General features: G+C 31.2%; 1 protein-coding gene across 2 annotated transcripts in view; it reads right to left on the bottom strand.

Annotated features, from left to right (window-relative positions):
• Positions 1–19,607, bottom strand: part of LOC129222286 (coiled-coil domain-containing protein 102A-like) — a 37,869-nt gene that overhangs the window by 5,029 nt on the left and 13,233 nt on the right. For both annotated transcript variants that reach the window (XM_054856783.1, XM_054856775.1), the window contains exons 2-7: positions 19,016–19,355; positions 16,849–17,406; positions 13,561–13,669; positions 11,968–12,084; positions 8,659–8,868; positions 6,534–6,704 (exon numbers count right to left, since the gene is read on the bottom strand). In XM_054856783.1, the coding sequence (XP_054712758.1) occupies positions 6,534–6,704; positions 8,659–8,868; positions 11,968–12,084; positions 13,561–13,669; positions 16,849–17,406; positions 19,016–19,338 (1,488 nt within the window). In that variant the 5' untranslated portion in view covers positions 19,339–19,355. The remainder of the gene's footprint in view (positions 1–6,533; positions 6,705–8,658; positions 8,869–11,967; positions 12,085–13,560; positions 13,670–16,848; positions 17,407–19,015; positions 19,356–19,607) is intronic.

Below are 19,607 nucleotides of genomic sequence, written 5' to 3'. Positions count from 1 at the left end.
CCTATCTTTGGATACTTTGCAATTTAATCTTTTTATAAAACTAGTACAGGGCTAAGATAAATCTGGCAGGGTTACCTCCAACGTGCGGAGAGGGGGGGGGATGCTTCATGTTATCACTCATATCGGTTCTACCACCAAATTCAAAGTTAGTTGGGCAACATAAATTGATCCAGAGAAGTGGGGTTGGGAACGCAGAACGCAAGGTCTAATGCATGTTGACACGAAAAGAGATTCAGTTACTCAGAATCTTTTGAAGATTGTACCTTGTACCTGCAAGAAAAATTGTACTAGAGCCTGTTCTTGTCACAAGGCAGGTTTAAAATGCTCCAGCATGTGCAAACTCTGCAGTGGCACCAATTGTGAAAATGTTGCAGAAATTTCATCTTTGAATGAGACTGCTGAAAAAGATGATTTGTTCCAGGAGCTTTTGGAATTACCACAACAAGGAGATGAACAATTAAAGGACCACAGTTTCTTTCTACCCCCTACAGATTCTGAACCGGGAGAACCTGGACCTTCAAAACAGCTTCGAAGAAGATAGACAGCGTATTTTGTTCTCCTTTTTCTATTTTCTTTAAGGTCGAATGAATCTCTCTGTAATTTAGATCTGTATTATTCTGTCTGTAATTAATCTGTATTAAGCTTCTACAGTTGGATTTTCAATTTGAAAGGTAATTTTGAGTTTTTCATGCCTCAAAAAGTCAGTTTCTGCAGAATTTTTTCAAAGTGTTCATTAGGTATTACTATTGTACCTTTATTTATGCATTATTATATCTATTGTTTGCTTATTATCACCCTAATATTTATTCATTCACATTTATATTTTCAAATAGTGCATTTTCACTTGTAATAGAATAGATGGTATGAATTATGTGCTTTAAATGAATGATAAGATTATGTAATTCAATTACAAACTGCAATATAAATCATATGTTATTGGAGTCTGACTGAAGACTGACTACCTCTGTTAGACTAGAAATATTAGTTCGTGAGCGGTGGGGGAGGGTTTATTATTATTATTATTGTATCAGAGCATAGGATGCATGACTGTGTTGATTGTTTGCTTATTAGCTGCCTAATATTCATTCCTTCACATTAATATTTAAAAATCGCATCTTTGTTTGCAATAATTAGACTAGAATGTACGAATTACATCCCTCAAATGAATGCATATATTGTGTAATCCAGTTATAAATAGCAATTTATCATCTATTATTGGAGTCTGATGAAGACTACCTCTGTCAGATCAGAAAAGTTAGTTCGTGAGCAGTGGGGAAGGTTTTTTTTTAATTATTATTGCATCGTCATATGTGCTTTAAATGAACGTGTATATATGTATTTCAGTTTCATAATACATCGTTTGTTTTTGGAGTCTAGTGGGAACTACTAATCTGTCAGCCAGAAATGCTATTCTGTGTCCAGCGCGGGGGGGGGGGGGGGGGGGGGGGGAGCAAGAAACTCTAACTGTCGATAAACTCTCTGAAACTAAAGTTTGTATTCAAGTTCTAATAATTATGACGCCCTGCATTCGGTGTGAAAGCTTTTCTTTTTCGGAGTGGAGGAAAACTGCCTATTTTCCAAGAGCTATAGCAAGCTTGTTATTTGTGCTACAAAAAAGTTGTAAATACAAAAGATGTAGGAAATTTTATGTTCTTTAAACTTTTCATTTAAAACTTTTTTCTAAGTTGAACCATTTTGGAGATATTTTGGAAAAAACAAAAAAAGTCATAAATTTTTATGGTTTTTCGGCCCCCGGGAAGTTTTTTTTCGTTAGATGGATCGATTATGATAGCGTGGTTGCTGGGCAAGTTTTGCGATAAACAATAGAGTTGCAGATTTATTTTTACATTTGAAAGATATTTTTTGACGTTTTTTTTTGTTTATTTGGCGAAATATTTTGAACTGCAGTAAAAACCGCTTCACTCGCTAAATAGAATTTTAAAGCAACTGTAAATTTAATTTAATGATTTGACAAAATGTTTTAAATTCTAAAGAAACTTAATTTTTTTTTGAAAAGGTGTGTATGCATTTTATACAAAAAAAATATCATTTCACATTAAAGGGGGAGGGGGGTGTCAATTTTTTTTTATTTATTTAACGGACTTCCATTAAAGTTTTAGCACAGGCATTGCTGTGTGGGTACTGCTAGAAAATACATGCATAAAAAGGCTGAAAATTAAAAAATTGAATAACCCTATATTAATCCTAGCCTATTTTTGATTTTAGAGAGAAAGATTTATCAAGTCTCTATGCCTTTATCCAAAATTATTATCCTAATTTTGATAGAAAATATTTTAAGAGTGATCTCAAATAACAATGAAATGAACTGAGTAACATATTATTCAGTAATCATGAAAGTTATAGATTTAAATGACTTAAATTTTGTTTTAATCATAACTTTAACTCTTTAATTTTTACTTTGTTTTGAATTAAGATGAATAATTGTTAAAATAGACCTTGATTCAGTACAGCACATAAATTAAATAATTTGTTTGATATTCAAAATGTCTAGCTTGAATATTTTATCATTGCATGAAACCTAGACAAAAGTATAAACTCAAAAGTAAAAATTTTGGATTAAAGTAAAATGGCAGCATTAAAAAGTAAACGAGCTGATGTGTGCACCACGTGACTTCCATTTACTCCAATTTAATGTCATTTGCCCATTATTGGTAATTTTAATGTGATTCAATTGTTTACTCCCTAAATATCACAAACAGTAGACAAATTGAAACCAGATAAATTTTTTTTTTTTTTTTAATCACCAAATTTGTCGCCAAGTTGGCGACCAAAAGACTGGCGATGTATCACCAAGTGTCCGCCAAATTATAACACCACTTGAGTTTACATCGAAATCAACAATGATTGCCCCCAAATAGGGGCAAAAGACCCCCTTAGGAACATCCAAATGCAACCAAAAGGGAAGGTGCACAACTAGACACCACTAGGAGTCTACATACCAAATTTCAACTTTCTAGTACATACCGTTTTTGAGTTATGCGAGATACATACGCACATACATACGTACATCACGAGAAAATTCGTTGTAATTAACTCAGGGGTCGTCAAAATGGATATTTCGGGTGTCTGTAGCCCCGAGACATATATCCAAGTGTGATCGGGTCGAAAAAAAATCAACATTTATTCAAGGGTGAGAAAAATGGAAATTAAGGTCGATTTTTGAGTGAAACATTTTTCGCGAATACAATACTTCCTTTTTTTGTAAAAGGAAGTAAAAAGAGAACCCAAAGATCTATTTTAAAGCGCAGTCTCAAACAACAGAGCATCTCCTATTTGAACCTTAAAGAATTAATAGCTAAACATAGCTCGTAGGACTGTTACAAGAGTTTAACAAAACCCTGGTACTTTCACTTCCATCTTCCATAACTTCCAAAGTTATGGATGAATCTTATTGTCATTTTATTTTAATGTTTGCTGAACTGACATTGATATAGAAAATAGCAATTTACTAAATTTTTGGATATTAAGTTTTATTTTATGGTCAACATAATTTTTAAGGAAAGAAAATGACAATACTAAATGGCAGGATTGATTCAGGAGTCTGTCCAGGATTTTTCACAGGGTCCGTTTTTTGTGAAAAATCAAATAATTTTGTGAAAAATGAATTAATTTTGTGAAAAATCAAAAAATTTCGCAAAAAAAAAAAAAAATGTTAAAACGAAATTTTAGAATTTAGAGATGGCACAAACTGCATCAATTAAACTTAAAGAAATTGAGTGTTTTCCTCTTCTATGACGAGAAAATCATTCTGGATTTTTTTTCTGATATTTGGCGGGGGGGTGGGGGGTGGCATCGCTCTTTCAAATATCAATATTTATCTACCATTCTGCATGATGTTAAATTATACAAGATATATTTCTGTACAGTATTTAAAATAATTGTAACAAAAATATAAATAAATAAAACAAATTTCAGAATAGGGTTCAGCATTCAACTTTTTGACCCAAGACACTCTTAAAAAGCACAAAATTTCGTTTAAAACTTATAAATTCCGTGATTTTAACAAAAAAAAAAAAAAAAGATATTTCAATTGTTTACCTCTTAACAAAGCGTAATAATCATCAAAAATTCGAAAAATCGGATTCCCATAGCGGATGCAGATTGCAGAGATCGCAATTCTCAAAGTGAAGGCATCAAAAGTATAAAAACGGCTTGTAAAAGAAATATTTTTGATAAAATTATTTTAAAATTGCATTTTAGAGTCCTATGATAACATATCATTAATATCTGTGGACACAGTTGACCAAAAAAATAAAAAATAAAATAAATAAATAAATAAATAGTAACAGAAATAAAGAGACTTTTCATTTATTTGAATCCTAATAAAGCGAAGTTAGCTTGAAAAAAGAACAAAATATGATTCTCATATCAGATGTTAAAAGATTGCGTTTTTCAAAATGTAGACATCTAAAGAAAAAAAAACGATGTAAAAACGCAAATATTGACAAGCCAACAAAATGATGAGAATATTTTCTAATCAAGTCATTATAAAGGTTCAAAGCCAGACGCTAAGTGGTGATAGTTTTGAAATTGGTAACCCTATCTGAAGCGATCATATTTTTTCCTCACCCTTACTATCCCTTTGCAGTTCTAAGTTCATTTCGCAGATATATATTATTATTGTTTATTAAATCATGAGCGGAGAAAAGTGCTTACCAATGCCTTTTCAAAAAAGTTTACAACAACACCGCTGCTAATTAGCTGTGATAAAACAAACAACCATTATTTTTACTTGGCAGTAGCAATTATTTATCGCTTGCAGGAGCATCGCAAGAGTGCGGGTTTTTTTTTTTTTTTCAAAGTTAACCGATTTTGTATAAGCTGATCCCTCTAATTTGACTTAAAAAAAGGTTCCAAAAATTATCGGTTTATACACAGAAATATGCATTATTTTGCTTTCAGATTTGCTCTTTCAATAAACAATTTGTGACAGATCCGATCTTGTTTATTAGAATTTTGTGAAGGGTCCGTTTTGTTTGATCGGGATTTTGTGAAAGGTCCGTTTTGTTTGATCGGGATTTTGTGAAAGGTCCGTTTTGTTTGATCGGGATTTTGTGAAAGGTCCGTTTTGGTTGATCGGATTTTTGTGAAGGGTCCGTTAACGGACTCAAATATCCTCTGGCCAGACCCCTGTGATTGTTTTATTCTTCAAACACAAAACGTATTGATGGAGAGAAAATTTGAAATTCAGAACTTCATAAACTAGAATTTTTAGTTTTAATTCAATATGTCTATTGTTTGTCATTAGTTAAAAAATAAATAAATAAAAATCCCTAATGGCAACATTGACTATGTGATAGCTTTAAATAGACTTGTTTAAGGAGCATTTTACAGCAATTCAGGGTTTTTAACTTTTAATTCATACTTTTGTCTAAGTTTCACATGATAATAAAATATTCAATGTAGATGTTAAAAATTAATTTTTAATTTAATGAACTATAATGAATCGAGGACTATTTTTTCAATGAAGTACAAGCTATTTTTCCAACTATTTTTTAATGAAGTAAAACTAAATTGATTGAAACAAAATGGAAAAACATTTATTATTTATACTTTCAATGATTGTAAGCAAAATTTCATTCTGAAACTAGCTGCCTGTGGCGCTGGCCTCGTTGCCAAAGGCTGCTTGCACAATCCGGCTCCAGTGGGTTGGTGTACAACTCTGTTCTTCCAAAGTACTAAAGTACTTCTTTCAGTTTCACTTAGAGAAAGAAATTTAAATGATGTTTTCGGTACGTAAATTACATTCCTTCAAAGGAAAAGAATATCACATCAAAAAACACATTGCCTGCGTCAGTACATTAATTAATTTTTTTTCTGCTGCGCTAAACCATTAACTCAACTATTCAATAACTTTGGATATATAAAATGAAAAAAGAGAGAAAGTATAAATGCAGGATAACGTGGCCTTGAGAAAGAAAACCTTTGCCCCTCGAGTCACTTCCTCTTAGCCCCTTGCCAGAATGAAGGGGAAAAGTGTTCTGAAAGAAGAACCGATAGGAGAATATGTTAGGTATTCAATCGTTTTTAATTAACATTTCCGTTAACTGAAGTCGCACAGGTATGCCGCATAGCTAAACATGTAGCCAATAAGATTACGAATCTATCAATGCCTGTTCAATGCTCAGTTTTCTGTTGTTCACCAGGACTAGCGATGGCATACATACAAAGATACTCAGTTTTGAATGTGCAAGATACTTTTATAATTTGTATCAAGAAGCCATTTTCTTGGTATACACTTTTACTCATAGAATTTGTAAATGCCTCATATAAGGCCTTGAAATCCAAAAAGTTCATTTAAAAAGTAAAAATTTAAAGACCAAAAATTATGAAATAATTCTCTAATGTTTATTTTATGTACAACAAAACATGCTAATATTGTTCTAACTCATATCCAATGATCCTGTAAGGTTACACACGAAAACCGCAAAACTATATTTTAAAATTTTATCAACAGCAAACAAATGAACAAACCAACTATTGTAATTTTGACACTCGTAGAAATATTATACCTCATCTTCAGCAGAAGCTAACTCTTTTTTCAATTCTTCAATTCTTCCTCTTAATTTCTTAACTTCTGCTTCATACTGTTCAGATCGGCGTAAGGCATGAGCAAGTTCTGTGGATTTATCTTGCAAAACCTTTTTCAGTTTTGTATGAGCATGTTTTAGATCAGCTAACTCCTAAACACACAGTAGATAAAAATTTTATTGATATATGTACACACACAAAAATAATTTACATTTCTTTTTTTATTTCAAATCTGAAATCACGTTTAAAGTCTTTCATTAATAACATAAGCAAAACACTGTATCTATGTTATAACATAATTTACAGTTCAAAGAAATCAGACACATTCTAAAATTTCTTAATGATTTTAAAAGGTACGGAAGAAGCTGTTGAATCTTAAAAATCAGGGCCCAATGCAGGTCCATTTTACTACTGTTTTGCAAGCAACAGAAAATCTATTCTGATTCATCCATGAGGGCAGCCCATTGAAAATTTTAACCTATCCTCGAAAATTGTGATTTGTCCTCTTAATTTTTTTAAAACAATAATTTTAATAAACAGGCAAAAATGGGGCACATGTAAACATGGTATGTTTTACTTAGATAACTTCAAGCCAAGAATCTCAAAAATTTCTCAAATAATGGCAGTACAAGTCCTCTCCATTGACCAAAATTTTAGAACAATGAGCCATTTTATGTTTCTGCGGGGGCAACTTTGTTTTAACAGGTGTTATATATAATTTATCACTGTCTTCTTTGGGTGAAAGCATATTTAAAACTAACTAAAAAGCTAAACTCAATTATTGCAAACCATTATATGAACATTCAATTAAATTATGACAATGTTTTTTTTTTTTTTTTTTTTTTGATTAAATTAAAAATGCTTTTTTTTTTGCAAGTTAAATCTAAGGTGGATGATGAGGCACTTGAGCACAACCCCATCATGTGCTCACAAGTGCACATGTGAAATCCCCATATCCTTTCTGTAGTATTAACACTTCGATAAATTATAAGTGTTAAAAAAATGTGTAAATATTTATAATTATTTTTCTAATATCAGTTTTTAAATTTATTGTTAATTATTATTTTTAGTTGAATATTTTTTAATTATTATTTTCTTAATTAAAAAGTGAAGTTTAAAAGCAACATATAATATGAATAATCTTTACATAATAAAATACTCTGTGTACTATATAGTCTGATAATTTTTTTTCTTGCCTATCTAGTGATCTGAATATGCTATGAAACTTTAAAATTTGACAGTGTTATATATTTGGGAAAAAATATTTTCTTAGTGACACAGTTACTGTACAATTTACACTGACACAGTACAAGTTACAAACACTTCAATGTAATTGGTATAGACACATATGTTTCATACTAAAGGTTTTTTGCTGAAATATGTTTGTCCAGAGTTTTAAAATTGTGTTTGTATGTGCCCTAGGCTAATTCACAACTGCCCCCCTATAGGGCACATGTTAACAACTGAAGACATTTTTTTTAATTGCCATCAAGTTAAGAAATCAGTTTTTTAAAAATCTCAGAAAAGTTCAATGACACAACTAAAAAAAAATTTCAATCATAAAGACATTTTTAATCTGAGAAATTGATAATATTTTTCAAAAAATAAAGAAATGAAAAAAAAATATGTACATGCGTCCCTATTTCCCCTACTTGAACACAAAAAATAAGTAGAAGATAAAAGTTCTGTATTGGCTCTTTAAAGCTATTTTGTAACTGTCAATAAAACAGTATCAAAGTATGACATTACTTTATAACTATTTTCAGAGTTATACTTAATAGACTTAATATAGTCTCATAGTTATTGAACTATTACTTCTAGTTGTAACAAACTTTCTCCTCTTGCCTAGAGTCTATAATGGATCAATTTTAAAATAAAAGTTTTAGCCAAGCTATAAATAGTTGAATTTAGTGAGAATACTACTAGGTATTGTAAATATGTTTCAGTTGAAGAGAATTCCTGAATATTTTTTGATGCAATTCACCAGCAATAATCTGTGATTACTCATTTGAAAAAAAAAAAAAAAAGAGAATTAATGGCTTATTAATGGCATTTAACATTATATACAATATTTACCATGAATAGGTTAAAGAAATTCAACCTTACCTTATTCTTTTCATGTAATTCAATTTGAAGAGCTTTAACATCAGAGTCTGAAGCCATCGTCATCTGCTTTGTTTTCCGCTCTAACCTATCATCTAAATCTTCAATCTGTGTGCGAAGCTTTTTATTTTCCCTCTCAAGAGCTAATTTTTCTGTCTCCAAACGTTCCCGTCGTCCCCACTCAGCAGCATTTTCACCTTGCAGTCTCTCCAACTAAAGTAAGGGTAACTCGAATAACTAGCAAAGAACTTAATGAATTTATTAACAATGTCTTTCATGAAATACAACGCCAGCTCAGTCAATTCCAGCCGAGGACTGCAGTTTTGTGCTTATTAGCACTCATCAGCCCGGCATAGGACTAACTGAGCTGGAGGTGGAAAACCTCTTAAGGAAGCCAAGAGTGCCAAACAAACTGGTAGCTAATATAGAATTAGCACTGACCAGAATTAGCACTGCCTTAGCCCTGGCTATAGGGCGGTAACTTACTGAATGTCATTCACATGTTTTAACACAACAGAAAGAAGAATCATAAATTCCTAAATGCAAGCAAAAAGAAGTTTTAGTCAAAATGGCAGAATTACATGTCTAATATAATTATTTGTGCTATTATTAAGCTTGTTTTCTTTTCTTTCTTTCTTTTTTTTTTTTTTTAATAAAATTATATTTATCTTCAGAACTGGAACTAATATTTAGAGGAACAACATAGTTGACTGAATCAGCAATACATTACATACAGAGTTTTACCAAATACTTTCATGAAGTGAGAAAATATTCGTCAGTTAATTACTTTGTTCTAAACAATGGTTGGGCAAAAAATCATAGTTGCTTTCTTTCAGTAAAGAATGAGGATTTTTGTACATATCTTAATTCTCAATAAACACTAGCTGATAGAAAGATATTTTACCAGTTCTGATATATTTATGAACCCATGAAGTAACTGAGAAAGAGAAAAAAGTGGCATTTCCAAATGCTGTTACTAAAGAGTCTAAACACTAGAAAGACGGAAGCGGTCATTTTGACCGCAAACGATTTTCAAATGCTCATATTCGCTGTGTTTAATTTTCAAACTCCTTTTCCTTCATTGACTTTTCCTAACTATTTATTAAGATACTTACAACAGTATTTTTTTTTTCTTTAGGAGTATTATTATAGTCGCTATAAATGTTTATACCTAGAAAGACGGACTACGGTCATTTTGACCGCTAAGTGAACCTTTCTTTATGCATCCGTTTTTTTCTCTTATCAGTTATGTGTACTATGGACTATTGTTAGTTGTCAGGGTGAGTAATCTTCTTTTGAGCTTGAGTAGTACCTGCTGGTCAGGTTTAATTCTTTGAACTGTTAGGAAAATGCGAAACACCTGTTGGTTGCATGGTTTCAGTTTTCTGCTATCTGCAAAATTGGCAAAGTTGAGAAAGGTAAATTTGAAAAGCATGTGACTGGACACGTGAAATTATTTTGGGTCTAAAAAGAGTAAATATAAACAGGTAAATTCCAAAAATGTTTGCTGGAATTCTTTTGTGTACCAAAACATGTGCTTTGCTTGAAGCATTGACGTTTATTTTCTTCGATGATAATGAAGTGCTCAGTCACATAATTATCTTCATGATGCCGAGAAGAACCGTTGACAAGCAAAACTTATAGGAGCATTAATACCTGAAACTGTTGCAGATTTATCTAAAACAGATTATGGTTCAAATGAAGTCTGACTTATCTGAAGAGATATATTTCTAGCGGTGATGCTTTCATGAGATTATTGCGAATATTTTTTGAATCCTAGATTTTCAGAAAAGGATTGTTCTTCTGAGTTAGAATCAGAAGAAACCTCGCTAATAAAAACTGATGCTCAAAATATAAAACTCAGTGAAAGAAAAAGGATCCGAAGCCGAAAAAAAGGGGAAATTTAAAAAAACAGAACTCTTATTTCTCCAATTTCCTCCAAGACACCTCACTAATCAATTTTGCTGCACATAAATACATCTCAGGAAAAAGATTAACATAGTGTGAAATTGACTATGCGGAAATAAATCTACGAGCATTTGTTCTGATTGCCAAAAAAAAAAAAGAAAAAACTGTTAATGACTTGTGACGTGATAACATAAGTATTTCGAAATAATGTAAAAGATAGTAATGTCTTGCGATATTTAAATATTTTTTTAAACCAAACACATGCATGGTTGATTATAGTACTTGTTAGTTATTACATGCTAAGAAAATATCCTCATTTTTGTACAAATTTGCTCTTTCTCAATGCCAATTGTGTAAAGCATGTGTGCATCACTTGATCAATAATAAAATTTAAAAAAAGGCTATCTGAGACTTATTTGCAGACTATATTACGATTAAATTGTTAAGTTAAACTCTGACATGTTGAAACAAATCTTTTCTCTGGTTAAAAATCCGAAAGGAGGAATTTCCTATCTTTTTAGTATGGCGGTCAAAGTGACCGCTGCCAGTCTTTCTAGGCATACGCAAAACGCCGTCTTTCTAGTGTTAAGATTTCACAACAAAACTGGCCGATCAAAAAGGGTTAACTGCAAAAAAGTAGAAAATTAAAACTGGCATTGCACTATATTCAAAGGATTATTATGACAGTTACCAAGCTCTGAATAAATTAATGCAAACATTTGCATTAACAAAAAGTTCACTCTTAATTTACAAGCTTATTCGCTTCAGTAAAATTTTCATTGAAAAGTATTTCCTTGTTTTTATGATGAACTGTTATGAGCTCAATATGTTTCATTTATTGAAAATGTATGAATGCCATGAAGAAGCAGAGAGTTTTTATCATGAACATGAACCTTGTAATAAATTTCATCAATGCAAAAATGGGAGGGGGGACAATAATTTATCTTTAATCTTTTATGGTATAAAGATAGGAGGGAAAATCTCCCTTCATTTTTAAAAATCTCACTCTAATTCCAACAGAGGGTGAGATGTTCTCACTATTTTTTCCCCACTAATGCAAACTCTGGTGGAGGGGTGATTTTGGAATTTTTTTCCATTTATTGACTGTCTTATCTTTCCTGACATGATTAAAAATTTAAGAAAGTCGACAATTTCAAGAATGGATAAGAAAAAACCAACAACTTTGAACAAAGATAAGGTTTGGAATTGAATTAAAAGCTAAAAAATTGATTCAGAATATTTTCAATTATGTAACTTGAAACTAGTATGATACGGAAATAAGATGAAAATCAAGAACAAATAGCTTACTAGAAAATTTAAAAGCAATTGGCACATGCTAAACAATTCAACTGGATGCATAAATGTAAACCATTATTCATACCTAAGGAATGAACAGCAACTTACTTCTGTGCGGAGTTCAGCAAGTCTTTGGTCTAATGTGGTTCTACTGTTAGCTTCATCCTCTAAATCCAGTCTCATATTATCAATTTCATCCTGATGTTCTGCTCTTATTTGGCTCAGCTGCAAATAGTAAAAGATGATTACATAGAGTAAAAACCTTTCTATTCTTTTGCGGCATTAGTCAAACTTCGCAAAACCAAATATTGGCTGATCTGTACATAAGCCATTTTTTCCAAATAAGCTCATTTCTTCTACAATTCATTTGCTGTGTATCTGTGCTAGTCCTACTTTTGGTACCTTAACAAAAAAAAAAAGCAAGGAAGTTCAATATGAACCAAATTTTAAGTTGCAGAGAATAATGTATGGATAGAGAAATCTGCAATAACAACGTTGCTATTGGCAATTATGTTTTGCCGAATACGGAAGAACGCTTCCTAATTCTTTTCAATGTTTTAACATTGTGTGTTCCTTCCTTGTCAATCTAATGAGGGACTCAATAATATCTCTTTCTTTAATGGGAGAAGATTGTAAACACCAACTACTGCTGAAGATAGCCATGGCCTTTCTTTTCTTCCTATTTCCAAGTCCAGTTTTAAAATCCATAGGCTCTCTATTCTTTTCTATTGTCTCTCATGTCAAAGGCTAAAATCTGTCACTTTCAGAACTTATGTACACACCTTACCATTTTAGAGGGCAAAAGTCTCTGATCGCTTGTCAGAAATTCCTACAATAAACTTTCTAGATGTTTTCATTACTTTGTTGAAATATTTCAACTGTCCACGAGAGATCTGTTCCTGTCTAAGCAGCCCAAAGTGTCATTTTAGCCATAGTTTCACAATAAAACACTGCCATGAAACCTGGATCCACTTAAAATCAAGATTATGTGTCATAATTTCAGAACTTTGAAAAAGTGATGTGACATCCGGAGTGTCATGAAATCCAGGTGTCACAATAACAAGGTTTGACAGTATTTTCAAATGAATCATTTAAAACAATATTTTCAACATTTTCATCTTTCATAAAGTCCAATTAAATATGTGTATATAATGATAAAAGTTAAGTTTTATGATTTATGTATCAAGTTAGTATTTATGAGATATTTTTCTTTTAGCACCTTGATTTAATTTTGCAGAAAAATTTTGCTAACTTATGCACTATGTATGTGGCTAAAAAATGTGGTCTCAGTATTTTTAAAGGTTAAAAACTTTAAAAAATTGTAGATAAAGAAAATAATGACTTTTGAGTTCATTCCTCTTTCAATGCGCTTTTTGTCTGTGTGCGGTCAAATATGGCCCCAAAATCCAATGTAAAAAAACATTTCTATCCTAAAATTGATGCTGAAATTGAAAACAATTAACATTTTTAGACAAAAATATAATTTGTTTTTTCTTTTTGAGAAAAGAATATTCCATTGTGCCAGGACCACTTTTTGTTAAATTGCCCTATGTTTAAAGATTTAAACTATTTTCACATAAGATAATTAATATTGTTATACATAAAAATATTGCTGCATAAAATTATATTAAAATGCTGAAATAAAAAGACAATTCAAGAAATGAAAATTTATGAAAGAGTATTGAAATTATGAAGGCTAACCTCTTTTAAAGTATCTTGCTTTGATTTCTTCAAGTCTTCGTATTTCATTCGGATTTGATTGTATTCAGCTTGCATTTTCTCTATACTTTTCATAAGTTTGTTTTTTTCCCTAAAATATTTAATAACATTAAGTTCTGAAATTAATGGGCAATTAAAGAATTTTCATAACAACTTCAATCTTTTAATGATAAAAAAAGTAAAAACACGATTTTACTGGCATAAATTACATATTACCAAACTTCTTCAAAACACACAGTATACACACAGTAGAGAACCTCAATCCACACATCATTCATAAGTTGCATGAAAAAAAAAGAAAAAATGTGGGAAAGTGGAGAATGCAGGTTCAAGTCAGAACAGGAAAAAACAATAGTTATGCATAACATACAATGTATGCAACATATCCTAACATAAAGACCAAATTGGTTCAAAGATATCAATCATAGAATAGAGTTTGCAACACATACAATGTCGAGTGAACATTTTGTCAAACAATATAGCTCTGCCTATAGGGTGAACTTAAATTTCAGGTACACACAACTTTATTTAACTTAATGAACTGGGCTGTAAAGCTGTATTTTTCAAAGATGATCAAAGGTCAAAGGATTATTTTATTTCAAATAGAAGTTAGAAATTAAAATGCCAAAATAAACTCCTGGGTAAAAAGGCATAAGCAGAACATTTTTAACATCCAGAAACATTATTAAAAGGAATTTTAAAGAAGAGATATTATTCAAAGGGCAGCTATCTGCAGATTTTTTTTCTGCTTATTTTTGAGTTGATGGGATAAAGATGAATTTAATATCTCCTTTATGAATCTGATGCCCTGTGACAGTACATACTTTCTTTTTGCAAGAAAAAAAATACCATACTTATCAGTCATTTTTATAAACACATTCATAATATGGATGCTTCACTTGCCAAATCGATTAACTTCATAAAACAAAAAGTCGAGAAAAGTGATGAAGAAGATAGTGTTATCCGTAAGAGTGAATGGGCCCTCGCGTTACATTTCCTGCCATTACAGGATCAGAAATCTACTGAACCAAATGTTTAACATAAATTCACATTCTAAGCATTGATGAAGCACTATTAAAGCAGAAATGAGGATTTTTTTTTAAAAGTGGAGTTAACCGATTTGGCAACTGAGGCATCCATATATTACACAATAAAAAAAAAATCATTGAGAAATTGTAAATCTGTATATATAAAGTAGCTTGTTCTGACTGACAATCAACGCACAGCCAAACCTATTGAGGCTAGAAAGCTGAAATTTGGAACATAGGTTCATTTTATGACGTAAGCGCGTGCTAAGAAAGGATTTTTCGAAATTTCGATTTTAAGGGGGTGAAACGGGATGGAGAATGTTCTGCACTCATATGCAAAATTCTCAAGAATGGGCTCAAGTTCAGGGTCGAACCAGGTATTAAAAAATTCGAAATTTTACGAGGGTTACGTATATTTTAACCTCATCCACGTAGGATGCTAATTAACGGAGATATTAATTAAAAACTCAATTTTATGTCTACTTGAACATACGTCTATGCCAAAAAATGGTCCGATTTTTTCGGTTTTTGCACCATTGGAAAGCTCGTAAAAAATAATAATTTCGAAAATATCCGCAAGGACTAGAACCGCAGACATTGAAAAATGGCTACAAAAAAAGTTATAAGCGTTTGAAATAAAAATTAATTTATTTCAAAAAGAAATTTTTTCCCTCCATTTTTTGCGCGAGATTAATTTTATCTTGAAGAAAAGCTGAACAATATTATTTGTTGCCATTTCTTCCTTGAGTATCTAGAAGCAAAATTTCTTGCAATTGGTTGTAAATGCATTGGGGCTTTGTCTGTAGCAGGGCATTTAAAATATATTTCCCTTTTGATTAGGTTTCCGCAAGTCGATGTTTTCATGTACAATTTTAATCGTGACCGTCGCAACAGAGAGCGACGGTAACGTTTTAATGGATGTGTAGTCCTCAAAAAAAAAATCTGATTCTTCCTTTTTTTTTAACATTATTTTTAAGGGTGAATGATATGTTTATTTTAATGGCGATATTGAGGAATATTTCACTTATTTGAAATGGTGTTTTTTATGCTATTAGACCGATTCCAGTGAATATTTTCAAAACTATTCCACACGAGGATTTTAAAGGGCGATTGACCCTCTTTAAAAACTGTTACCTTTATTATATCTGAGACAATTTTTTCCATCATAGGTACGTTACAGCACGATTTTAATCTTGGCGATTATTTTTGCTTAGCTTATTGTTTGATTAAACCTACGTAGAAACTACTTATTTGGCAAAAGCATGCATTGTTTTGTCACTGTACTTTTTTTATTTTTTGAACAAGAAACAAGACTTGAAACAAGACTAATAAAATGAAAAGTAATTTTCTAAGTAATTTAACCAAGCTATTTAAAATTAAAAAGTCGAATGAAAAACCCAAATTGCCAAGTAGACTTTAAATGATCCTTTAACATGTAAAATTATTTGCTAAATGAAAATATTGAGTCATAAATAAATGTGAACGTTCCATTAAAATAAAAATTATAAAAGACGGAGCAATTATGACGATCATTTAAGCATATTTTAAAAAATTTCTTATATTTTACGGGGTACGGGATTTCCTTTTTGTCCCAGGTGTACCATGTTTTATAATTACGTTGTTTTTCTGATAATGAAATTTCGTTTGAATATTTTCTTTAGTAAACGTTTGCAGTTTTTTTTCAAAGGACTTTCCGCTTCAATCGCAAAAGGGCTGGGTTCTGGTAGCGTGGTCCTTGGCGTGTTTGCGATGAATAATTCAGTTGGAGGATTATTTTAAGTTTTAAAGCAATAGCAAATCTAATTTAATGTTTTGGCGAATAGTTTTAAGTTCCAAAGAAACTTTAATAGGCTTTTTTTTTTTTTTTTGAAAAGGTGTGTACGCATTTTATTTAAAGAAAAAAAATCACTTCAGATCAGTGGGAAGGGGGGGGGGGCGTGGATTTTTTTTATTGAACGGATTTCCTTTAAATTCTTAGCACGTGCACCGGCGTGCGGGTACTGCTAGTATTTTTATAAATATACCTGTAAATATACGCACAATTTTATAAATATACATATTTTCAAATTTTGTAGAATGAAAACGAGTCAAAATGACAGTTTGGCTTGCTTAACTTCAACTAGATAATTATTATTGACTAATTGCAAATGCATTTAATATGCATGGTTTTAAAACAGTTTCTTAAAAAAAGGACAGCACAAAAATACATTTAATTATTAATAAATATGCGAAAAATACTTACTGCCTTTCAGCTATAATAGTTTTGGTAGCTTCATCTAGCCTAAGCTGTAACATAGCAAGTTTTTGTTCAGTAAGCTCTTGAACTGGCACATTAAAATCCTCAATGCCCCGGTGAGACAGTCGAGAACATTTCTTTTCGCTAACAGTAGGGATTGTACTGATAGTGATCGAATCTTTGCAGTCTCTCTGTAATAACTTGTCTAAAAACTGCAAATCTTGGTTTGCAGTTGAAGAGTCGGACACTTCGGCAACAGTAGAAGAAACTTCAGTGTTCTCATCGTCAGCATTTTCTTGGTTAGATTTTGGAGAACAATGATTCATTAACAGGTCCCCTAGGTCAGAAATCTTTTCGCCAGGTCCAACATCTCTCTCGGCAACAACCCTTTCTGCATTTTGACTGCCAGAGTACAGTAAAATATCATCTTTTTTCTCATCAATGTAATCTTGGTCCCCATTAAACAGTTGATTTTCTTTCTTGAGCCTCTCAATTTGAAGATAAAGTTCTTGTTTTTCCCTTTTCAATGTATTGCATTCCTTTGCTGCAATTTCCAGCTTACCTCTAAAATATTATAACACATACATTAGGTCAAATGAATTTATTAATGATGCATAAACTCTTAAGCATATACAGTTAGGCTTTAAATTAAATTGTGGATTGACCTTTAAAATCTCATGTAAGAATACTACTATTTGAACACATGTTTCATATATGATAATCACAAAATTTACCAAATTAATATGAAAATGCACTCTTCAAACATCTAAAATTATATTTAGTAAAGTTAACCAAAAAAAATATATATATTATTATTAGTTTAAAGCAAATAACAAATATACACATCAAACCAAAAAGCACTAATTAGAAAAATAATTTCTCACGAACAGTGGTTATAAACTTACAGGACATAAACATAAAAAATGTTTCTCAACTTTTTTTTTTAATCTTTTCTTTCCACCATTTTTTTTAAATGTGTCCTTATTTGTTATTGAACATCATTAAAGCAATAATGACTATCAATATCTTTTGACATAGCATTAAAATTTAAAGCATACATCTATTGCAAATAAGAGGTTTTCCCTGATTAATGAAATATATATGAGGAGTAATTTATCTAAAGGGAACATATCCACTTTTTAGAAAAATTCACTTTATGACATTTTTTAAATCTTTCAGATGACCTTTATCAAATTACTTACTCTCAAGAAGTCCAAACGTAGAATATCCTATTTTATTTGAGGTTAAGTGTGGCTTTTTGATCAAAAGGTAACAAATTCGTCTTCTGCACCTTTTATTTTGAAAAAAGGGGACATATCCTGAAAGAATCTATAGTTGGAAGACTTTTAGATCCAAAGAAACACATGTCCAAAATCCTCAAATTTTAATCCACTACTTTTAGGTTCATGTACTTTGATAAGAGAATATGAGAAGGTGAAATATTCAAGTTTTTGTGAAATTGGAATTTTCAACATTCAAGTTTTCATTCCGCCTATCCAAAATTAAGATGGCGACATCTCCTTGTTTTTTTTACACAAACATTTCTTACTCTAGGTCTTGATTTGCAGAGATTTTATGCTCAGTTCTATACCCATTGAAGTTGATAAAACTATTTTGTTCTTACCCTAATTCATTTTTTGGAAAATGGATATGTTCCATTTTGATAAATTAGTCCTCATATTATACTAATTGCACAAAAGAAAGCAATTTTAATTTTTAACAAAAATTTAAATGGTTCTTCTCTAAAATCTATTTTAACACTCAAAACTTCAATATTAGCAAAGTAGCATGATTTCATCAGAGTAAACAAAAAATCTAAAGGATGCTTAAAATTAACTGTAATTAGCCTGAGGCCACAAAGACAACCATTGGACAGGCAGAATATAAATTATAATGATCCAAGATGCTAGTGAAATTTTATTCTTATTTTATTTCAAAAGTCCTAACATTGAACGTTTGTATACATGCAGTCGGAGGAGGGCAAATTGAATATCTGTAATCTTCTATGAATGTATAAGTGCATGTAATTTGTAGAGCCCAAGTATACAACACATAATGCAGGAAATTTTATAATAGCAATTTTAAACTGCATCCATCTTATTGAATCACCCTGTATTTCAACTAAGACCTTTATTTTTCGGAAAATGTAAATAATGAGAAAAAAACTAACTACCTTAAAACTCTGGATTCTTCTCTAGCTTTATTCCTTTCTGTTCTAACTTTACTCCACTTTTCTCGCCAATTAGCAGTGCAATCTGACCACCATCTCATTGTCTTTTCCATCTGTGCAGCTCTGGCACGAGCTTCCTCGAGCTCTCGCAATCGCAGCTCTTCCTTGGCATCCCACTCAGTTTCATAATTGTGGTGATGATGATGATGTGATGACAGGGAATGCTGAGATATGTCACTGGGCATGTTTGAATGTTCTGACCACTGAGACAAAGAACTTCCTACATGTCTCTTTACTGAACTGGCAGTTGAACCAGCATGAGACATTTTAGATGTCGATTAACCTAAGAAAAATTGAAAATAAATTAGTATTGTGTAATCTGTTTTTGAAATATTCTATGCAGTTTAATAATTTCTAGCACAATGAGAAAATCTTGGGAATAAACACTTAGGACATATCCTAAGTTTTTTTTCTGAGATTTTTTCATAACAATATTAAAAAATACTGAAAGGAAAATATTGAATAAAAATAACTGAAATTAAAAGAGGAAATGCAGTAGAGTCTCGAAAGTGCGAGGTTTCACTTAATCCGAGGT

Source organism: Uloborus diversus, chromosome 1 (genome assembly GCF_026930045.1).
Source record: "Uloborus diversus isolate 005 chromosome 1, Udiv.v.3.1, whole genome shotgun sequence".
In the NCBI taxonomy this organism is placed as follows: Eukaryota; Metazoa; Arthropoda; class Arachnida; order Araneae; family Uloboridae; genus Uloborus; species Uloborus diversus.
This window is presented reverse-complemented; position numbering and strand designations above follow the sequence as displayed.